The 23,574-nt window shown below is 37.5% G+C and overlaps 1 protein-coding gene across 2 annotated transcripts in view; it reads left to right on the forward strand.

Moving 5' to 3' along the window:
• Positions 1-23,574, forward strand: part of LOC150079203 (ephrin type-B receptor 1-B-like) — a 452,380-nt gene that overhangs the window by 255,586 nt on the left and 173,220 nt on the right. For both annotated transcript variants that reach the window (XM_090383683.1, XM_090383684.1), the window contains exon 7: positions 18,740-18,821. In XM_090383683.1, the coding sequence (XP_090239809.1) occupies positions 18,740-18,821 (82 nt within the window). The remainder of the gene's footprint in view (positions 1-18,739; positions 18,822-23,574) is intronic.

A 23,574-nucleotide genomic window follows, 5' to 3' on the forward strand; every position in this document is an offset into this window, starting at 1 on the left:
TCTACTTGGCCCCTCCAGATTTTATTCAGCTACAGATGTCCTGTTTGCAGCTGCCAATAGTGTTTAACGCCAACCCAAAGTACTTGTAGTTGTTAGCCCTATTAAGCTGTACATTGCCAATACTGAGGGAGCTGTCTTGGTTGTCAAAGCACTCCATGTATTCTGTCATGTTTCTGTTGACGTTTAGGCCTCCCCACTCTAGAACTGTTACTCATCTCTCTCTCTCTCTCAAGATTCACCACTCAGCTTGATGTCATCTGCCAAGAGCAAGCTGTTTGGGCTTTTGCTCTGGATGGCTCTGTTTAGTGTGTCCATTATGATGATGAACAGAAATGGGCCAATGTTGATAGTGAAGGCATCACTAACTTCAGTTGCACTATGAACTACAGTTCTCCTATTCTGGATAAGCCCGACATAGGTCTCAGTGACACTCCTCTTCCACAAACACTTCCAAAGAAGGCTACTAGGTACATGATATGCCTTTACAAGGCATATGATGCCAGGTGAAGTGCTTGCTCATTCTCCCTAAACTTCTCTTGCAGGACCCTTGCTATGAAAATTCCATTGGTGGTGGTGCTTCTCCCCTTCATAATGGTCCTTGGTAATCTGATCTTGCAGTTTATCTCTGTCTTCTTTTGACAACCCTCTCTGACCACTTTCATTGTCTGGCTCATTAGCTTGATCGGTCTGTAGTTGTTGCAGTCCTGTATGTCTCCTTTCCTTTTATATACCTGGACTATAAGACTCTCCCTCCAAGTGTCTGGTATCTTGGCCTCTCATTATTTTATTCATTAGCTTTGTCATAAATGGGACTCCTTTCTGTCCTAACACTTTAAAGGTCTCAATGGGAATACTGTCAGGTTCAGCTGCCTTCCCTGACTTCATACTATATAATGCTATCAGAACTTCTTCCTCCTTTATATCCTCAATGTCTGCATCATGTCTGTCTGTCTGGCTCCTGTTTCACTATTCATGATCCCTTCAGAGAATTCTTTCCATCTGTTTTCGTAAGGAACATACCAGTTTGATCTTTCACTGCTCTTATCATTCTTATATCTTGCTGTTTGTTAACCGTGTTCTAGTGATCTTAAATATCTTAAATTCTCCTTCCTTCATGTTCATACTATTATACCATCCTTCCACAGCTCTGCCCTTGGCTTTGGCTTGCTTAGCTTGTCTTTTCTTTTCCTGATACCTATTCTTGTTTTCATCAGTTCTATCTCTGCCATTCTTTAAAAACTGTCTTCTTCTCCGTCAATGCCTTCTGTAACTTCACACCACCACCAGGTTTCCCTATGTGGTGTCTTTCCTCCTTTCATCTTCCCTAGAATTTCTTCTCCTCCCCTCAAAATCTCTGTACCTTGTTCCAGATTTGACCCACAGTCATCAGATTGGAATCCTCCTCAGTTTCTATAAAAACCTGTAGGATCAGCTTCTGCAGTCTCTGTTTGGGCTCATGTTCTTGTAGCTTAAACCATTTGATGCACTTCTCAAACATCTTGTGGTATCCTTTGCAAGTTCTTTCAATAATGAGATCACATATCAGCAATCTTTTTTGATTGAATAGGCTTTCTCCTGGGATGATTTTGAAGTCTTGGCACCTTTTCTTATTTTTGGCTTTCAGAATCACATAGTCAACCAGAGTACAATGCCCGTCACTATGGTATGTAATAAGATGTTGCTCTCGCTCTCTCTTCTTCGCAATTAGCAATCCACAATCCATGGGCCATTGCCATCCAGGATTATTTCACCATCTGCATTACGCTCACCCCATCCAAAGCTGCAATGGACTCCAGGGTAGCCTTGAGTTCTTCAGCCTACATGCCCATTGAGGTCTTCTCCAATGATTAATTCTTTCTTGTCAGGCGTGCTGTTCACCTCATCCAGGTCCTCATAAAAGGCGTCCTTCTCTTCTGCATCACAACCTGACTGTGGGGCATAACCGCTATTGACATGCAGCACACATTTGTCAGTCAACACCAGCTTAATTTTAATTAGCTGGTCACTTTTAATGCACACTTCCACTACTGCATTCTTAAGGTTATCTTCAACCACAACTCCTACTCCATGCCATAGTATATTAATTTGTAGCCCTCACCTAGTTCTTTACTCCTCATCCCTCTTCATTTGGTTTCCTGGACACAATACATTGGTTTTCCTTTCCTTCATAACTTCCACAAGTTCTATTCCTTTCCTAGTCATTATTCCTACATTAATCATTCCCATTGTGATCCTTATCCTCTTAAATTTGATTTTTCTGTTGACCTTGGTTATTTCCTGCTACAGCTGGGATCCTCTGCAGCACGTCGCTTATGGGGAATGTCCTAGCCCCCGACCATTTGTCACCCCCGACCAAGAGTGTCAAGGCCTGGCTACATTTACAAGCCAGCTGGCCAGGCCTTGACACTCTTGGTTTTATTTTGGTGTTCCCTTCACCTATTGGATTGCCTTCCCAGGCTAATGAACTCTACTGTCCATTTATTTGATGGCTGTGTAAATTTGCTATGTCACAGGGCATCACAGGCCATTGTGGCTTTTCATATAGCTATCAGTGCCCACCTAGCAGCCCACCACGACCTGCTATCCTTTTCCGCTGCTTGTCCATGACTGCTTATTCAATAGGGTGTCACTCTGCTTAGTGAACCACCATATCTGGTGGCTGACCCACTATCCACAACCGTGGACATGTCCAGTTGCATGCAGCTTTGCACTCCTGTGATACAGGACCCAGATAAATATTTGCTTTTTATCTAAAAATATTTAAATTCTTTAAGGAAATTCTTGCATTATCAGTAATGTTTGCTGCAATTTTTGATAAAAATCTGAATGGATCTCATCTAAAAGACTAGCAATTCTATCTAAGGAATGTGTACTGCAAAACCCATGACATGCCAGTGAAACTGATTCCTTTTCAAAATCCGATGCAATCCAGTGAGCAGTAATGCCTAAAAAAACTTAGTTTCCTAGTTGACCAGTGTCAGCTGTCATAGATACAAAATTTAAGTTCCTGTTTTATTTGAGAAATACTACAATTGAATAAATCATCAATATGACGTCCAAGATTATGATGGCTAATAACTTTTAAGCTTTAGAAATAGTTAAGTTCTCAAACAATTTTATGAATCTCAACAGTTCTTAGAGGTACCATAGCACGAATTATGAATTTTGTAATGTCATTGTTAAAAAATGCTTGTCTTCATATTTGTTGATACCATTTTTTTACAGCAGATTCATGACTTCTTTTAGGTGCATTTTTTGATTTGCAATATTCATCATAATCTTGGAAAGCCTCAATTCTGTGCCATCTTTTAAAATAAAAAATAAAATTTTTGATTTTTACTGTCCCTGGTTCACACTATGCAAAATGCAGCAACCCTGTCTGTTTTCTGCAGATGAACTTTCTTCATTCAGCACTTTAAAAAACATGCCGTCCATAATGGTTAATCGGAACTATGACTCACTTTCATGTTCATTGCTAATGGATTCATTTATCCCCAAAGGTCCTATCCGACAATGACCGTGTGTCAGCAGTTTTTAATTTTTTAAAAGCTGTCAACATGTATATATTTATTTAATGTAAATAGCTTGCTTTTATTGCTGTACTAATTTTTACATATTGATGTAGATATATAACTTTTCAATAAGGTAACCTTATTAAAGGTTACCAAAATCTTGACCTTTTTAAATTTTAATTGTGACGTGGCACATTATAACCATAGTTGTTTTTGCACCATAAAAATCCAAACCAACCGACACAAAGGTCCAGGTCTCATGGATATTTCGAGGCTTAAACTCGACTGAGTATCACTGTCACTTTGGTCCATTGTAAATAAAAATTTTGCAACTTAATAAACACTGAATTATCACAAAGAAAAAAAAAATACTAAGTACTTCTAAAAAAAAAAAATTTTCTAACTAATCAAAGATTAGATAATTGGAAAAATAATGAATTAAAAAGGAAAGAATCTTGAAAGAAACTGATTTACTCTTCTGAAACAAAGTAAGAACTGAAGAGAAAACGAAATCAGGATTGAACGAAATGCATAATTTGTTTGTTTGCATTTATAATCCTACTAATGCTGAGTTAGAGGTAACAGGTAAGAATTAAAACAAATCAACAGTTGTTTATATATTCGTAGAATGATAAGCAATATGAAAAGGAAATTATTCTAAAGAATAATTTCCTTTTCATAATTATTGCCTACAGAATAATTAAAGAATAATTATTCTGTAAGCAATTGAAATAAAAAAATGTAATAAATTATTTTAGTGAGAATATCAAATCTTTAGAATAATTCTGTACGCACATTGTAAAATAAACGAAATTAAAAGCATTTTGAATTAAAAATGGCATTAACGTGGAGGAGGAGAAATTTTGAGAAAGCATTAGGGCTCAAATTTGAAGTAAGATAACAAAAAAAAAAAAAGTTTTGTATTTATAACCACATTATAAGAGCCCTTTCTCGTATAACAATGGTGTTAAAAATAATTCACATTTAAACAAAACCATTTATATAATTTATTTCTTATAATTCAATATCTTACGATAATCAAGATACAAAGTCATAATCCCACCACCACCTCTACAGGATAGTGTTCAATAAATCATCAATAGGATACCATGGGGGTTTCCTGGCCACCTGTTTGCACTTTTCAGAGATCTTCATATCTGCCTGTATTGTAATTCCCAGATCCATTCTTCCTGTACTGTTTTTTAATTCCACCCCTTCAAGTGTAAGACCTGGCATTTTGCTTCAATAAAACTTAGCTGCCACTTTTCTGACCATTCTTGAAGCCTGTTCAAGCCATCCTGCAGGAGTGCTACTTGGTGCTGATCATTAATGACTCTCCCAATCTTTACATCATCTGCAATTTTTGATATCACACCCCTTATTCCTTTGTTAGTATAGTTTATGAAGATCAGAAACAATAGTAGCCAAAGAACTGATCCTTGGGCGACCCCACTTCTGATGTTACACCAATCTGAAGAATATCCATTAATTGCAACCCTCTGCTTTCTGCCCTGGCCATCTTGGTACCTTTCCAGTAATCCCAACATGTTCCAGGTTATACAGTAATCTCTCATGAGGGTTTGAATCAAATACCTTGCTAAAATCCACATAAACTTGTCAAAATTATTCCCCCCATCCAGCTCTTGAATAACCATCAAAATACATAATTTTCCCTTAAGAAAACTATGTTGTATATCTTTCAGAATGTTATTTCTATCTAAATGTCTCTGGATTGCACTTTTAGTAATTTCATCTAAGATTTTCCCTATCACTGAAGTCAAATTAACCAGGCTGTAGTAACTGATTTAATTCTTAGAACCACTTTTATGTATTGGCGATACATTGGTATTTCTTCTCTCCAAAGAAATATCTCCTGAGCCTAATGATTCCTTCATAATTAATGACAATGGTTCAATACACTCTCTGGCCACCTCCCTCAAAATTACTTGGTAAAAAAAAAGGTAAAGTGCAGCAATTATCAACCCACTGCAGGATGGAAGTCTCCTCAACAATTCATGCTGAGGGAAATGGACCATAATCTGCCACGCTGGCCCAGTGCGGGTTGGCAGATCGACCGTATTCAGCAGTCAGGGGCTTGAACCCCGGTCTACTCAAAGAGCGTGTGCTACTGCTCTTCCGCTCCTGCCCACTCGGCTACGGAGGCTGCTCAAATTACTTGGTATATGCCATCAACTCCAGGAGCCTTACTTGCCTTTTTTTTTTTTTTTTTTCTTTTTAGGCTTGAAAGTTTCATCAAAATATATGGGAGAAAGTAGAGACACTATTAGAAGATTGGAAAAGAATTATCCAATCTAGAGTGAAGAGAAAGAAGTCATTTTGGAGTGTGGGAAGTAGCAATATAAAAGTAATGGAACACTTTTTGAAGAGCATGTAAAGAATAGTATAAAATAGCAGATAAAAAAATGCATGGGATGGTTATAAATTATCAGAGGACATAGAAACCTACAGTAGATTTAAACTAATCCAAAACCAAATTACTAAGATGGTTAGTCATGCAAGAAAAGTATTCTTTGTTTATGTTAATGCTGGAAGGAAAGGGATGAACAACGTTGGCCCTCTGAATATGAATTGTGTAACTGTTGATGATCCTACTCAGATAGCTGATGGGTAGAATAAATATTTTACTTTGATAGTCACACAGGAAGATGTTTTTAGGGAGCTGAATGATTTTATGATAAGTGAAAGCAGAAAAGAAGAAGTTGTAAAAGCTAAAAGTAAATAAGGCAACTGAGACTGATGGAATCTGTCCAGTTATATTTAAAAATCTGTCCAGTTATATTACTCTCCAGGTGCCCCAGTTTGCAGAACTTAAGCCTTTCTTGGTAAGAGCACCCCCTTTGTTTCCCTCACCAATCTTGTTGCCCTTCTTTGTACTCGTTATAGCAACTCTACATCCTTCCTAAAAGGTTTTGATACTGTTCAACATGAAAGACTGCTGTACAAATTGGAGCAGGTATGGCATTAGGGGAAAGTTACCACTGTTGATAAAGATGATTGTGTGTCGGGACAAAAAGTGATTGAAAATTAATGGAATCCAGGAGGGTTAGGTATGGAGCCCCTTCAATATTTTAAATATTTATTCACAATATCGAGAAATGCATATCAAGTTTAATGTTGAATTTGCTGATAATAGAAAGGTGGTCAGAGTGGTTAATGACAGTAATAAGAATAGTTTCCTCCACAAAGACCTGGATAAATTAGGCAGATGGAATGAAAAATAGCACTTGAGGTGTAACATAAATGCAAGATGTGCATTTGGGTAGTAAAAATCCCAGAATAATATACGTTATTCTGAACAGAATAGAGCCTGCTCAACTCATTCAATTCAAGGCCTTATACACCTCAATCAGATCACCTTGCATCTGCCTAGTCTCCAGATGCTGCAATTTGCAGCATCTGGAGACAAGGCACCTGTGAGGTGATCTGATTGAGGTATATAAGGCCTTGAATGGGTTGAGCAGGCTCATTTCTGATGGGATTCTTTCTCTTGCTCAGATTACCAACCTAAGGGGGCATAAATTCAAATTTAGGAAAGACAGTTGTAGAAGAGATGTGTGGAAAGTTGCCTTTAGCCAGCTGATACTTGATTGTTGGAACAAACTTTCATCTGTCATTGTATAAGTTGATAGCTTAAATAAATTCAAGGAGGAACTGGACAATTGTTTAGAAGGATTGGATGTGTGAAACTTTTTTTTTTTTTTTGCTGATGCTACATAAGCTTGCTTTCTTGTATCACAAGCCTCAACTACTACTACATTTCAGTGGTGCCAAACTCAAAGTAGTGAAGAATGAAAAAGACCTAGGTGTAATTACACTATCCAATGTGATGTTCTTTGAGCAGTGCAGATGGGCTGCTAGGACAGTTCAAGTTCTGTTGATTATATATATATATATATATATATGTATGTATATTTTGACAGGAGGAACTAAAATCTTATTTTCCTTTTTATGAGGTAGTGATTAAGCCCCATTTTGAGTACTGCATACAATTTTGGAAGGTCAAAGATTCTGTTGGAAAATATGCAAAGAAGAGCAACAAGATTAGTCAGCAGACACAAAAAAAGTATTCATAATATGAAAGATTTGAGTTCTGTAAATTGTAATTTCAATAGCCAAAAAAACAGAATCAATATAACAGAATCAATATAACTGTCAGAGGAGATAATCTTCATACGTTTTTTTTTTTTATCTTATTTAATCTTAATATTAACTTGAATATATGAAGTTCTTTTCATATAAGAATTGCAATAATTAGCATTAATAGAGGCATATGATCCAAAAAAGCAAGCTTATATAGCATCCCAAAAAAAAAAAAAAAAAAAAAAAACTTTCCCATTTTACCCACCCATTAACTACAAATGTTTGTCTAGTTCTGCCTTGAATTTATTTAAGCTGCCAAATTCTATAACGACAGATGGAAGTTTGTTCCAACAATCAAGTATCAGCTGGATAAAGGCAAATTTTCACACATTTATTCTACAACTGTCTTTCCTCAATTTGAATTTGTCCCCTCAGGCAATTAATCTGACAAGAGGAAGAATCCCATCAGCATTGAGCTTGCTCAAACCATTCAAGGCCTTATACACCTCAATCAAATCATCTCACAGGTGCCTAGTCTCTAGACACTGCAATTTGCAGAACTTAAATCTTTCTTTGTAAGAGCAACCTTTTGTTTTATTCATCAATCTCGTCGCCCTTCTCTGTACTCATTCAAGCAGCCCTACATCCATCCTAAAATGAGGCCTCCGGACCGGTATACAGTACTCAAGGTGTGGCTTGATCGTTGCCTTATACAAGGGGATAATCACCTCATCATCCCTGCTAGAAAAATTCCTGTATATCAATGACAAGACACCATAAGGTAATCTTGCAGACCTTCTGCACTGCTCAGAAAACTTCACATCTGACTGCACAATTACACCGAGGTCTTTTTCATTCTCTACCACCCTGAGTGTAGTATCACACAGTTAATAAGTTACTCTGGGATTACCGCTACCCATATGCAGTACTTTACATTTGTCACCTCTCAGCCCATCTGCTCAACTTTTCTAGATCCTGTTGCAGTAGCGTATTGCCATTAGTGTCATTAACAACCCTGCCAACCTTCGTATCATCTGCAAACTTTACATTAAGCTTGATATATGTTCATCAATATCATTTATGAAGGTATATCAGGACACCACTAATAACATTAGTCCACGAAGAGCAGCGTCCATTGATTACCACTCTCTGTCTTCTCCCACTCCACCATCCCTTTATCCATAGCAGCAACTTGCCCTTAATTCCCAACTGGTCCAACTTGTACAGCCAGGTGGGCAGGAGCAGCAGTGCGTAGCACATGCTTCTTGATTAGACTGGGGTTCGAACCCATGACCACCAAATACGGAGGATGTGGAAAGGTCAGGGAATGACCACCGCATATTCCCGGAGCAATATGGCCTTAGTTGCTAATGCTCCTAAAAACCAAATAACAAACAAACAAACCAACTTGTACAGTAGTTTTCCATGTACAACAGTATCAAAAGCTTTCCTGAAATCAAGTGTATGATATCAAAATTATTTTTTGCATCCAGTTCCTTTGTGACCTCATTGAAGTATCCAATCAAATTGGTCAGATAAGACTTCCCCATAATAACCCCATGCTGTGTCTGAACCATAACTGCAGTCTAGTCTAGTCTAGATGATCCTGTAGTGCTTCTTTAAGCAGTGCCTCCATTAATTATTATTATTATTATAAACAATAATTACAGATTATTCTCAGATGTTTTGTGGACTTCAATGACTATAAAGATAGGAACTGATAGATTATGGTGACTTTGCTTACATAGAGTTGTTAATTTAATTACACATTTCTTACTTTTAATATTTAGCTTTTAGTACTTATATGTATGATGGCCTCTGTAGCCGAGTGGTCAGCAGCAGGAGTGCAGTGGCATGTGCTCTTTGAGTATGCTTGGTTCAAGCCCCTGACTGCTAAATACAGTCAATCTGCCAACCCACATTAGACCAGCATGGCAGATTATGATCCATAATCCTCAATATGACTTGTTGAGGAGGCCTCCATCCTGCAGTAGATTGATAATGGCTGCAGATTAGACTTATATGCATAATAGAACATGAATTAGTCAACAGATAGCTATTAGTAAACATCTATTAAAGGTTAATTTTAGCAGTTTAAATAATTTTTTAAATCAGTTGATAATTTAGTTAATAAGTTTTTTCGTTTTTTTTTTTTTTTTATGAAAACCCCAAACACGAGAGGTATTAGAACCTATAGTACTTAGTACCATGCATGGACTGAAGATTGAGAAGATGAAAGAAGATACTTGTTGACATTAGACTTCAACTTCTGTAGATTGTAATTTTCAGGAAATACATATGAAGGAAGGTTGTTCCAGAAAACGGAAGTTGAAGTTTAAAAGTCATGCAGCAGAAACAGAACATCCATGAGACAGAGATTGGAGGGACTCTTTTAGAGATGAGTCATTAATTAATCTAGAAGCCTGAGAGAGATTTTTGGGGTACCCCTCCAGATGTGGGAACAGTATTCCATGGTAGGGCAGATTTGAGATTTGTACAGAGTGAATAGCTGTTTGGAAGAAAAGTAATGTCAAGAGTGAAAGAGAAAACCCAGTTTTTTAGATGCAGAGGAAGCACTATTTGTAATGTGCTTATGCCAAGAGAGATTAGAAGTCAGAGTAATCCCCAATAGAGATATATGATCTTGCTTAGAAATCGGAGATTAAAATTTAATAAAATTAAATAAAATTAAACTTAAGTAAATATATAGCCATGAATACTTACATTCCATGAATACATAGAAGGACAGCATTACAGGAATGCTGTCCTTATGACCCCGTCAGCCTCACATACCAAGACAGTGGTTTTATTAATTATATTTATATGTTCTGTGCTCTCAGGCCGGGAATTTTTGAATCAAAATTCAGGTAAAGTTTTTACCTGAGGGTGGGGATTTCCAGAGAGAGAGCATAGGGATTTGGACATTTTAGGATTAAACATCTGTTTGGCGGTTGATCTTCGTGAGTGTCTTGATTGTGTGGATAGGGTGAAGATTACGTTAGAGTGAGGATTCTTTTTTTTTGAGATATAATTATTATGGTTATAATTATACCTTGAAAAATCAGGATATAATTATAATATTATTTTTATTAATACAGTGCAACCTCGATATAACATGGGCATCAGACAACAACTTTAATATGCACATTATAAGTGATGCATGTTATAGCTAAAAAGATTTTACCATTTTTTTTTGCCAGTTTTTTTTTTTTTTTTTAACATATATACACTTTACTTAATAAATAAATACTTGTTTTAATGTTTTATGAGTATACAGACAAAAAGATGTAAAGTATTAAAGTATTATGAGTATAAGACTAAAAGATATAAAGTATTATATTATTCCCTTTACATTCTACTAATACACAATGCTGTTATGGACTTATATTTTACACATCTGTTCTGAAATAGTCATGTAATTTAGTTTGTCAGAACTGATGGCAGGATTTTTTCAGTACATAATTCTTATTAGTGGTCTGATGTAATAAATGAAGATGTTCACTGTCCTTCTGATGTTCTAACTATGCCATCACCTCATTAATGTTTTCAAGCACTTTGAAATCCGGTGCTTATTCCTTACACAAGTCATCCACATTATTCTTTTGAGTCATTTCCTATGTCACTGGCCTTCTGTTTGTTGATTGTGTTTCCACTCTTCATAGTGGCTGAAATTTCTTATTTGCTCAGGTAATACATAACTGAAGCTTTTTCATCCATCTAAATCCAAGCAGCCAGGTCATTTTCTCCAAGACTGCCACCAAGTACGTTACAAGCAGCCTTTGATTCTTGTTCTGAAAATGTTGCTAATTTAAGGTTATTATTAATGATCTAGTCTTTTCTAATACATTTTTTCCAGCAGTTTTGGTTGCTGTTGAGCTTACTTTCTCCCACACTAATCCAATATTGTACGCAACATCTTTCAGTGTTAATGTTTTCAGACAGAAGTTCTAGAACTTAATGATTTCACAACACCAGTAAGTAGCACACCATGATACTAGGCTTTGAAGGCTCAAATAATGTTCTGATCCATGTACTGAATTAGTACAGTTGCGTTCCTTTTGCAGAGAAGTGACTCTGATTTTGCCATCTTTTGATTTCAGGACATCAGCTGAAGAATGAGCTGAACAGTGATCCCACACTAACAGAGTCTTTTCTTCAAATTTTTTTGGAAAGCAGGTGGCATCTCACCAATGGTACAAACTCACTTTCAAACCAAGTAAAAATATCACTCTTCATCTAAGTAATTGTTTTTTATAAATCAGGCAGGAACTATTTTTATAAATCAGGTAGAGATTTCATGTTGATGTGCTTAAAACACCAGGGACTTTGGCTTTTACTGATGCACAATGGCTTTAGCCATTGTGCATCAGTAAAAGTGATTTGTGATTTCTGGTTTTGTTTGTACACAGTAATTTTCTCTTTGTTAGTTTACACGTCTACTTTGTTGGGTGTTTTTTTAATATCAGTTGATTTGTTGGGGAGAAGATTATATTATAGCTTTGTTTCGTCAACTGTTCATCTGTGAATTCACAACCTTGAATCACATCACGCAGAAATACAGGAAGCGCTTCTGCTGCTGTAATGCCACCAAATGCAGATTCGTGTATAAGACTAAGCTGGTATATACCATGATGAGCCTTCCATCTCCAAAGCCACCCTTCAGAAGCTTTAAATGTGTCATCATCTTCACCAAGTATTTTATGAAATTTAAGTGCCCGTGCTTTCAAAATTACCCCATTTATTGGTACTTCTTCATTATGCTTCTGTAGAAATCATTGATTAAGCATTTGTCTATATTACTGTTTCACAAAGTCAGGTTTTCTTTCTTTGGAGGCCTACTTCATCAAGGTTGCACAATATTTCTGTGGAGTTTGTGAATTAATGTAATTCCTCTTTTATCCATAGAAGATTGTTCCTTCTGGATTTGCACAAGAATCCAAAAAATGTTAGAAGATTATCAGTTATGTTCAGAAGCACAATATGGCTTCAAGAAAGGATGGTCAACTGAAGACGCTATAAATCTTCTGACCAACTGTGTCCAACTCACTTGCTGTGTTTGTGGACTTTCAGGGCGTGTTTGACACTTTATGGTGGGAAAGCGCCCGCAGGAGCGTATATCTACAGTGTTATGTGATTGTACTTTAGCGACAGACATATTAAGGTGGTGGCAAAACATCTTACACACTGGGCTCAGATTTCAAGAGGATGCCCCAAGGATCAGTGTTGGACCTCTCTGCGTTCCAGAGGGACCTCTCCTCTGGAACGCTGTGCTGAAGATTTATATCCAGATTTATATATTGCTTTTTGGGGTTTGATTTACTACCTAAAAAAAGGACAGTCTGAGACAATGTTTGAAATTACGACTGACTCAGCCAGCAACTTTAAAAGGGAGAAGAAAAGGCTTTGGAAGGAATTTACTGTTGTCTGGCAAAAAAGATGGGATGAGAGCGAATTTAGTCTTGTAACAAGAAAGTATATTGTGCAAGTGGAATTCTCAACAACCTCTGGAGTTATTTCATGGTTTAGACCTTCTATGACAACTTCTTATCTGCTAACAGGGCATGGGTTCCTCCGGGCTAAGTTATTTTAGCGTGGCCTGGAGCCTGATCCTTACTGCACATGCGGGGAATATGAAACGTGGATTCATGTACTTCTGAACTGTCCATTGTACTCTCAACCTAGAACGGATTTAATGTCTGCGGTTCCAACCGTATTGGAGAACAATGTAAATATCTTAGTTGAAGACCATAATGACTTTACTGCTCTGCAAACTTTCTCAAGATCAGTTTTCATATTGAGGACTCAGCTAAGAACTTCAACTTCTTCTGGGAATTGACTTCACAAATGACCAAAAGACAAAAGGTTTAAGTGTAAACAGAAGATTTAAGATAATTGTTATTGTGTTGATTTATGTTAATTAATGTTGCATTGATTTTGTCCAATTGTTATTGACAAGATTTATGTCAATTGTTATTGTAAAGATTGGTTTCTGTGAAACACAAGGCTTATGAGAATCATTTAGTAGCTATCTGATTGTGCTTGTCGAGAGGTTTGAAAGTTCAAGCAGACAGAGTAGACAGTGTTGTTAATTGTCCATTGTATATTATATATTGTTTTCTTGGTTCTCAGTAATTCAGAGACTGAGCATATTTAAAAAAAAAAGTATTGTATACATCTGTTTAATATAATAATTAGTGGGTGTAACTGAGGAAAATTTGTGGAAGTTCTTCACTAGCAATTCATTTGTGGACACCCACTGGTATTGCACTACATCCGGTGGGTGCAGGACTTGTGCATTCAGCACAAATACATAATGTAAACCCAGGCCTAGAGAAGGGCGCTGTCTTATATTGATGGTAGTAAAATACCTCGCAAATGTTTTTAGGCTAGATTTGTTGAGGTTCTATGCCAAAACAGATGAACTAGGTGGAGATGGGCTTTTGCCTAGCAGCCACCCTTGACTCTGGGATATACGTACGAAGTGCACCAGGAGGTACAATATAATGTCTTATGTATGTGCAATGAGAATGCTAATGTATATAAAATTGTATATAATATATATATGTGTGTGTGTAATAATTGTGCATACAAATAAATGGAAATGGAATGGAATTGCACATTGTGGAATGTATACTGCATTTTGTTTCTCCACTTTTAACTCTTTCAATAATCTTTAACCTTTCTTCAATTGTATAATTTTTTCATTTAATAATAATAATAATAAAATTCTTTATTCAATAAAAAAAATTATACAAAGACATGATTCCCGCTACAGATAACCAGAGGAATCTAACAATTAACTAGAGACATCATATTCAATACATATAAACTGCAAATACAAGAGAAACTACTTAGAATACATAGGAATGTGTATAGAAAGGATAGACAGGACAGGAGGGGAGGAGGGGTTATGCTATTAATTAAGAAACACATAAGGTCCAAGGAAGTGAAGCCAGTCGACATCGATGGACAGGGCAGTGTCGAGTCAGTTTGGTGTGACATAAGCATAGGGAAATCAAAATTGAGAGTAGGAGTGTGCTATAGGCCTAATGACTCTGATGAGTATAATAAGATATTGTACAGGGAAATAGAGTGGGCCAGTAAATCAGAGAGTCTTATAATGGGGGATTTTAATTTCCCAGATATTGACTGGAATTTGTGGGTTGGTCACTCGCACACTAGCAAGGCTTTTGTGGATTTATTGGATGATTGTTTTCTACATCAGCATGTTCGTGAGGCAACAAGAGAGAGCAATACTCTTGATCTGATTATCAGTAGTGATTCTTCATGCATTAAGAATCTGCAGATAAATGAACCACTAGGTGGCAGTGATCACAGTGTGTTGAAGTGGGATTTACTCAAGGAGGTAACTACCATCAGAGGTAAAGGGAAGGGTTTTTGTTTTCGTAAAGGCGACTATGATGGTCTGAGACAGTATTTAAATTCTATACAGTGGGACCAACTGATGATGTTAACAACAGCAAACTCAAAATGGGAAGCATTCAAGGAACTAATCTTGGTGGCTACCAGGCTTTACATACCAACTAAGAAATATTGTTCAAGGTTTAGGCCTAAATGGTTGTCAGATGAACTAATGAGGCATGTGGCAGAGAAGAAAAATGCATGGGATACATACAAATTAATGGGTGACATGGAAGCCTATGATAGATATAAGTTGGTCTGTAACCAAGTCACAAAGGAGATTAGGCAGGCAAAGGCAGACTACGAAAAATCCTTGGCAAAGGATGCAAAGAAAAACAGAAAAGAGTTCTTTACATATTTAAACTCGAGAAGGAAAGGGATGAATCAGATTGGTCCACTGGATATTGATGGTTCAACAGTTGAGGATCCTGCTCAGGTGGCTAACAATCTAAACGAGTATTTTGCATCTACATTCACGCATGAGGAGTTATTCAGGAAGGAGAATGATGTAGGTAAAGTAAACATTGGCAGTGAGCTGGATGATTTTGTAATAACTGAGAGGAAAGTGGAGGAGAGATTGTTGAGGATAAACATAAAAAAGGCACCTGGGGTGGATGGGATCTATCCAGTTATATTAAAGGAGGCAGCAAAGGAAGTATGCAAACCCCTAGCCATAATTATGAGAGCTTCTTTGGACTCAGGGGTGGTACCCATAGACTGGAGATGTGCAAATGTAACCCCAATTCACAAAGGAGGATCAAAGGCTGACACAAGTAATTATAGACCTGTTAGTTTAACTTCTGTTCCAGGAAAATTAATGGAGGCACTGGTTAAAGAAGCACTGCAGGATCATCTAGACAAGAATTCAGTTATAGCTCAGACGCAGCATGGTTTTGTTAAGGGCAGGTCTTGCCTGACCAATTTGATTGGATACTATGATGTAGTCACAAAAGAACTGGATGCAGGGAATAACTTTGATATTATATATTTGGATCTTAGAAAGGCTTTTGATACTGTTGCACATGGAAGACTGCTGTACAAATTGGAGCAGTGTGGCATTGGAGGCAAATTGCTGCTATGGATAAGGGGATGGTTGAGTGGCAGAAGACAGAGAGTGGTAATCAATGGACACTGCTCAACGTGGACTAATGTTATTAGTGGAGTTCCTCAGGGTTCAGTGTTGGGTCCGTTGTTGTTTTCGGTGTTTATGAATGATATTGATGATGGGATATCAAGTTTAATGTCCAAGTTTGCAGATGATACAAAGGTTGGCAGGGTTGTTAAGGACACTGCTGACGCTATGCTGCTGCAACAGGATCTGGAAAGGTTGAACAGATGGGCTGAGAGGTGGCAAATGAAGTTTAACATTGACAAATGTAAAGTACTACATATGGGAAACAGTAACCCCAGAGCAACGTATCAACTCTGCGGTACTACACTGACAGTGGTGGAGAATGAAAAGGACCTGGGGGTAATTGTGCAGGCAGATATGAAGTTCTCTGACCAGTGCAGACGAGCTGCAAGAGTAGCTCATGGTGTCTTATTTATAAGGAGGTGATTATTCCCTTGTATAAGGCACTGGTTAGGCCACACCTTGAGTACTGTATACAGGTCTGGAGGCCTCATTTCAAGAAGGATGTAGAGCTGCTGGAACGGGTACAGAGAAGGGCAACAAGATTAGTGAATGGAACAAAGGGTTGCTCTTACGAAGAAAGGCGTAAGTTTTGCAAATTACAGAGTCTGGAGACAAGGCACCGGCGAGGTGATCTGATAGAGATGTATAAGGCTTTGAATGGTTTGAGCATGCTCAATGCCAATGGGATTCTTCATCTTGCTCAGAATAATCACCTGAGAGGGCATAAATTCAAATTGAGGAAGGACGGATGTCGGATAGATGTGCGGAAATTTGCCTTTGGCCAGCGGGTGGTTGGTTGGTGGAACCGACTTCCATCACTTGTTGTTGAAGTTGATAGCCTAAACAAATTTAAGGCTCAACTGGACAGGTATTTCGAACGAACAGAGGGGTGAAATGGGAGTGGGTTTTTTTTTTTTTTTTTGGCTGATGCTGAATAAGCTTGCTTTCTTGCATCATATGCCTCTACTAATGCTAATGCTAATTCCCCCGGAACAGAAGTTTAACTAATGGGTGTCACCCTCTGATGCCCATTTGTGAATTGGGGTCTCATTTGCACATTTCCAGTCAATGGGGATCTTCCCTTTGTCCAAGGAAGCACTCAGAATTGTGACTAAAGGTTTGCTTACTTCCTTTGCTGCTTCCTTTAATATAACTGGATAGATCCCATCCGGTGCCTCCGTAGCCAGGTTGGCGGGAGCAGCAGTGTGTAGCACACGCTTCTTGATTAGACTGGAGTTCGAGCCCGTGACCACCAAATACAGAGGATGCGGAAAGGACCAGGGAATGACCACTGCATATCCCCGGAGCAATATGGCCTTAGTTGCTAATGCTCCTAAAAGCCAAATAACAATAACAAGATCCCATCCACTCCAGGTGTCTTTCTTTTGTTGAACTTCAACAATTTCCTCTCCCACTTTGTTCTCAGTTATTACAAAATCATTTAGCTCACTGCCTGAGTTTGATAAACTTCTGGCATTCCTCTCCTGAATAACTCCTCATGTGTGAATGCAGATGCAAAATACTCATTTAGTTTGTCAGCTACCTGAGCAGAGTTTTCCGCAGTCGAACTGTTGATGTCAAGTGGACCAATTTGATTCATCCCCTTCCTTCTAGAGTTCACATAAGTAAAGAACACTCTAATGTTTTTCTTTGCATCCTTTGCCAAAAATTTCTTGTAAACTGCCTCCACCTGCCTAACTTCTTTGTGACTTGATTACACGATAGCTTATATCTACTGTGTCACCTGATTTTATATGCATCCCATGCAATTTTTTCTCTGCCACTTGTGTTATTAGTTTATCTGAAATCCATTTAGGCCCAAAATTTGAACAGTATTTCTTAGTTGGGACAAAAAGCCTTGTAGCTTCCAAGATTAATTCCTTGAATGCATTTAGAATTTGCTCTTGGTAACATCATCAGTTGGTCCCATTGTATAGACTTTAAAAACTGTCTCAAACCATCATAGTCACCTTTATGAAAGCAAAAACTCTTCCCTTTACCCCTGATGGTAGTTACATCTTTGAGTAAATCCCACATCAGCACACTGTGATTATTGCCACCTAGTGGTTCCTTTATCTGCAGATTCGTAATGCATGAAGAATCACTATCTCTGGTTGCCTCTCGAACATGCTATTGCTGTAGAAAAGAGTCATCCAAAGAAGCCTTGCTGGTGTGCAAGTGACCAACGCAGAAGTCTCAGCCAATATCTGGGAAGCTAAAATCCCCCGTTATAAGGCAATCTGATTTACTGGCCCACTCTATTTCTCTGTACTGTAGTTCATTATACTGATCAGAGTCATTAGGCCTATAATACACTCCTACTCTCAATTTCACTTTCCCAGTGCTTGTCACACCAAACTGATTCAGCATTGCATTGTCCACCAACATCAACTGGATGCGCTTCCCTAGATTTTATGTGTTTCTTAACTTAATACGTAACCCCTCCTGCCCTGTCTATCCTTCCTGTACACATTGTACTCCCAAAATTCCAATTCTGCATTCCTTATATCTCTCCACATCTTTGATATCCCAACAATAATTACTAAAACAACTTAAATATTGATTTCAGGTGCGTGCTAAAACAGTGAATGGCTGGGGAGAATACACATATCCAGTTTATACTTTGACGGGACAAAGCATAGGAAGCACAGGTAAGATATTTGCTCTCTTTTTTTTTTTGTAGTTTACATGGTTATGTTTAGATAGGGTAGAAAGAACCGTAATTGGCTGCATTCATTTTTGGGGCTATTTTGCATGTTACTGTAATACATATATAAATTGAACTGAAGTATTCACATCAATTTCCTTTAGTTAACCACCCAATATGTGTTACAGTTCTGAACAGAGTAACAGGCAACAGATCTTAGGATGCGAACGAGTACACAAAATATTGTAGCTGATATCCTTGGCCATCTTGATGGGAATTCGGTTTAAGAGGAAGTTAGCAATCATTAGATGGTGGAAACATCCTGCAACAATTTTGAATCATGCCATGTCTTTTTATGATAGAGAATGAAAACATATTAACATGTTAATATCACAATATGATTACATTACAATATTAAAAATATAATGTTACTGTGATAGTAAATATGAGATTATATACATTACTTACTGAATTGTGAAATTGCATCCTGAGGTTAAAATAGAACTTTTCATAATTATCTGGACATTCACTTCATCTACAGACGCCTCCGTAGCCAGGTGGGAAGGAGCAGCAGTGCGTAGCACACGCTTCTTGATTAGGCCGGGGTTCGAGCCCGTCACTGCCAAATACGGAGGATGCGGAAAGGTCAGGGAATGACGACCGCATATTCCCGGAGCAATATGGCCTTAGTTGCTAATGCTCTTAAAAACCAAATAACAACAACTTCATCTACCTTGTATTTCTTTCTTTCTTTTTTTTTTTTTTTTTTTGCATGCTCATTAACTTAATCTAAGACACTATACTATTGATCACATAACTGATCTAAACTTGCAGGATTATAAAGATTATTAAAATAATGATGTTTTTTATTTTTAATATATTACATAGTTGTATATTGCAAATGCAGCAATGTAATATATTTTTGTATTCATAGTCAGTATCTAATTCCACAGTTCTGTGAGCAATGTAAATAATCTCATATTATTATAAATCACCTCTCAGTCCATTCACTCCAATAATTTGTTCAGTTCTTCCTTGAAAATATTCAAGCTACCCACTTACACAACAACAGATAGAAGTTTGTTGCTTCATATAAATGAGTATTTTGTATAAACCGAGTTTGTATCAACGAGATTTTACTCTAGCAGTATTTTTTGTGCAATAGTATCAAAGCTTTTCTAAAATCTCAATTTATAATGTGAAACTTATTTTTTGCATCCAGTTCTTTTGTTACTGTGTCATAGTATCCAATCAGGTTGGTCAGACAAGATCGTTCCTTAACAAATCCATGCTGTGACTACAGTATAACTGCATTCCTGTCTAGATGATCCTGCATTACTTCTTTAACCAGTAACTCCATTTTTTTTTTTTTTTTCTATAGAAGTCAAGCTAACAGGTTTATGATTACTGATGTCTCCCTTTGATCCCCCCCCCCCGCACTGTTAAGTGAGAATAAATTTGTACATTATTATTATCATTAGCCATATGGTGCAAGGAAACCTGAGGCTTTTGCTGCACCAGCCAAAAAAAAAAAAAAAAAATTCTGGGTTACACTGAGAGAGAGAAAACAAGAGTCAGAAGTAGAAGGGAATCACAAGGAAGAGAAGAATGATGATATCCAGCTCAGGACCCTGGGTGTGCCAAGCCCATACTCGGCAGATGTTAGCTGCAGTCTATGGGACTAACCCTGAATCCAGGGATGCTCTCATAATCATGTGTAAAGGTTTGCTTACCTCTTTTTCTGCCTCCTTTAATAAAACTGGATAGATCACATCCACCTCAGGTGCTTTTTTTTTTTTTTTCACATTTAGCTTTCAACAATTTCTCCTCAGCTATCCTCTCTGTTATCACAAAAGCATTCGGCTTTTGGATGGAATTTAACTCATTTCTGGAATCCCTAAAAAAATTCTCATGTGTGAATAGAGATGCAAAATATCCATTCAGTTTGTCCTTTCTGTCTACTGTTCGCATAACTAAAGAAGTCATTGCATTCTTTGCTAGAGACCTCTTGCACTCTGTCTTAGAAGCTCTTTTGTGACTTGATTTGCAGACTAGTTTATCTGTAATGTAGGCATCTGTATGACCTGATAATTTATATGCAACCCATGTATTTTTATTCACCAGTTCATCTGATAGCCATTTAGGTATCATCAGTTCATCTGATAGCCATTTAGGTATCATCAGTTCATCTGATATCTATTTAGGTCTGTGCCTTGAATATATCTCTTAGTTGATAAAAAGCCTAGTAGCTTCATCAGTAACATCCTCGAATGCTTCCTATTTAGAATCTGTCATTGTTAACTTCATCAGTTGGTTCCATTGCATATAATTTAAAAACACTCTGAGACCACTGTAGTCACCTTTGCAAAAGCCCTTCCTTCTGCCTTTGACAATAGTTACATCTCTAAGTAAATCCCACATCAATACATTGTGATCAATGCCACCTGGTGGGTCTTTTATCTGCAATTTCTTGATGTAAGAAAGATGATTGCTAATAATCAGATCAAGGAGTATTGCTTTCTCTTGTCTCTCTAACATGCTGTGACTTACACAGCATGTCTCTCTAACATGCTGTGTAAGTAACCAACATACAAGGTCCAGTCAATATCTGTAAAGTTAATGTCTACCATTATAATTCATTATGATTTACTAGCCCATTCTGTATATCTGTACGGTTGTTCATTAAGCCCATAACACACTAGAGGGGAAACAGATGAATTTGACAGATTAGGATAGAGAGATTTTCCAAATTAGGAAGTACCTGACAAGGAATATCAGTGTGGATATATATGCATAGGTACCACCTTTGAAGCAAAAAGGAATCACAGAGAGAATAATTAGGGCAACTGAAATGGGTGGTGGTTGCTGCAACCAATAACTAGGCTTGCAATTAAGTGAAGCTTGGCAGATTGCAGATGGAAATGGAAATCATTGAGATTAGAGCTGAGTCCACATGTATTTTTCAAGTGAATGAGGAAGTTTTTGGGAGGTTTAAATATTTTTGCAAATTGGTTTGTTCTATTAGTTTGACTATTTTTGATGGGAGGGGATGTGTAAATTAATGAAATTTTTGGATATGACATATACACAGTAAGAATATACTCCACTCCTAGATATAATGTAGCCTCGACAGTTCCTAGTTACTAGCTGATCCAAATGCTTTCTAGAGAGTTAATAATGGGTTCAGTCTGGTGGACTATCTCAATGGCCAACAAACACCCTTGAAATATAAGTAATATTGGATCTTGCTATGATTATGAGGTTATGGTGTGCATCAGCACACCATAACCTCAGAGAACACACTGTACTGCATGACGGAAGAGTTGAGGGTTATCAGACCTTTTCTCTAGAAAGAAACTAAACATGAGTTTCCTCACTTCAAGCTTTCAATATATAAAATTATTGTGTGTTGTTGTTGTTATTTGGTTTTTAGGAGCATTAGCAATTAAGGCCATATTGCTCCGGGGATATGCGGTGGTCATTCCCTGACCTTTCCGCATCCTCCGTATTTGGTGGTCACGGGCTCGAACTCCGGTCTAATCAAGAAGCGTGTGCTACGCACTGCTGCTCCTGCCCACCTGGCTACGGAGGTGCCATTATTGTGTGGATTAGAGTCATTTACCACCTTAGTATTGCTTTGAGACACAGAGGGCATTATTCCCCTGTGTAATATGAATGCCAAACCTCAGTACCTGATTATTGGTTCACACCTGGGTGGTCATCTTTTGTATACCAGGTGCACTCTTTCAGGCCCTGCATGTGGGGAATATTCCAGTTTACTAATAGTTCCAGCATTGAAGATGCAAGCAGAAGATTTAGTTGTCACAGAATAACTTCGCTGAATTTAGGTCCACATAGTTCACAAGTGGGACTTGAATATCCACATATCCATCGTGCCTGGAAGAATGCTTGAGACAAGCCTCGGTGACCTAAATGTGCAATAAATTCCAGATAATAGCCAAAGGACGTTACTGTTTAGTGGTTACAGAGAGAGAGAGAGAGAATACAATTATGCTAATTTCGTGGTATTTAATTTTTTAAGTAAATTTCCCATGTGGATACAATGTGATCACTGCTGCCTTGGGGTTCCTTATCTGAAGATTCTTCATGCATAAATTGTCACTGCGGATAATCATATCAGGGGTATTTGCTTTCTTATGTTGTCTCTAACATGCTGATGTAGACAACAGTTATCCAATAAAACTAACCCACAAGTTCTGTTTTCAATATCTGGAAAGTTAAAATTCTCCATTATAAGACATTCTAATTTACTGACACACTATTCCTGTTCTCATATTTGTTTTTCTCAGTGTTGATGTCTTACCAAACTGACTCAATGTTTACTAACATTGAGTCAGTACAATAAAGACTTTTTGCTTGCTCTTTCAGGATCTATGAAAAAAGGTCTAGAACTTGTAATTGTGACACCACTCAAGTTTATACAGCACTGTGTGGTATTCCATATTCATGTAAGTGTGTTCATTGTCTTGCAACACTCTGCTACTGTCGTCCATATTGAAACATTTTTGTACAAGCTCATTGAAAGATAATGGTTTTATAAATTTGTCCTTCCTCCAGTGCTGCGTCTTCCTACTCTGCCAAAATCTCCCTCGTTTTCTGTCATAACTTGGTAAAATAATACATATTATTGCATTTAAGTATCTATCAGTTTAGGGTATTATTCTCAGGTTAAATTGAATTGAAAATCATGCCTCAGATTAGAGCAGCAAAGCAATGGACTTGAAATAGTAGGAGTG

This window comes from Mastigoproctus giganteus, chromosome 10 (genome assembly GCF_048544385.1).
Source record: "Mastigoproctus giganteus isolate SK-2022 chromosome 10, ASM4854438v1, whole genome shotgun sequence".
NCBI lineage: Eukaryota > Metazoa > Arthropoda > Arachnida > Uropygi > Thelyphonidae > Mastigoproctus > Mastigoproctus giganteus.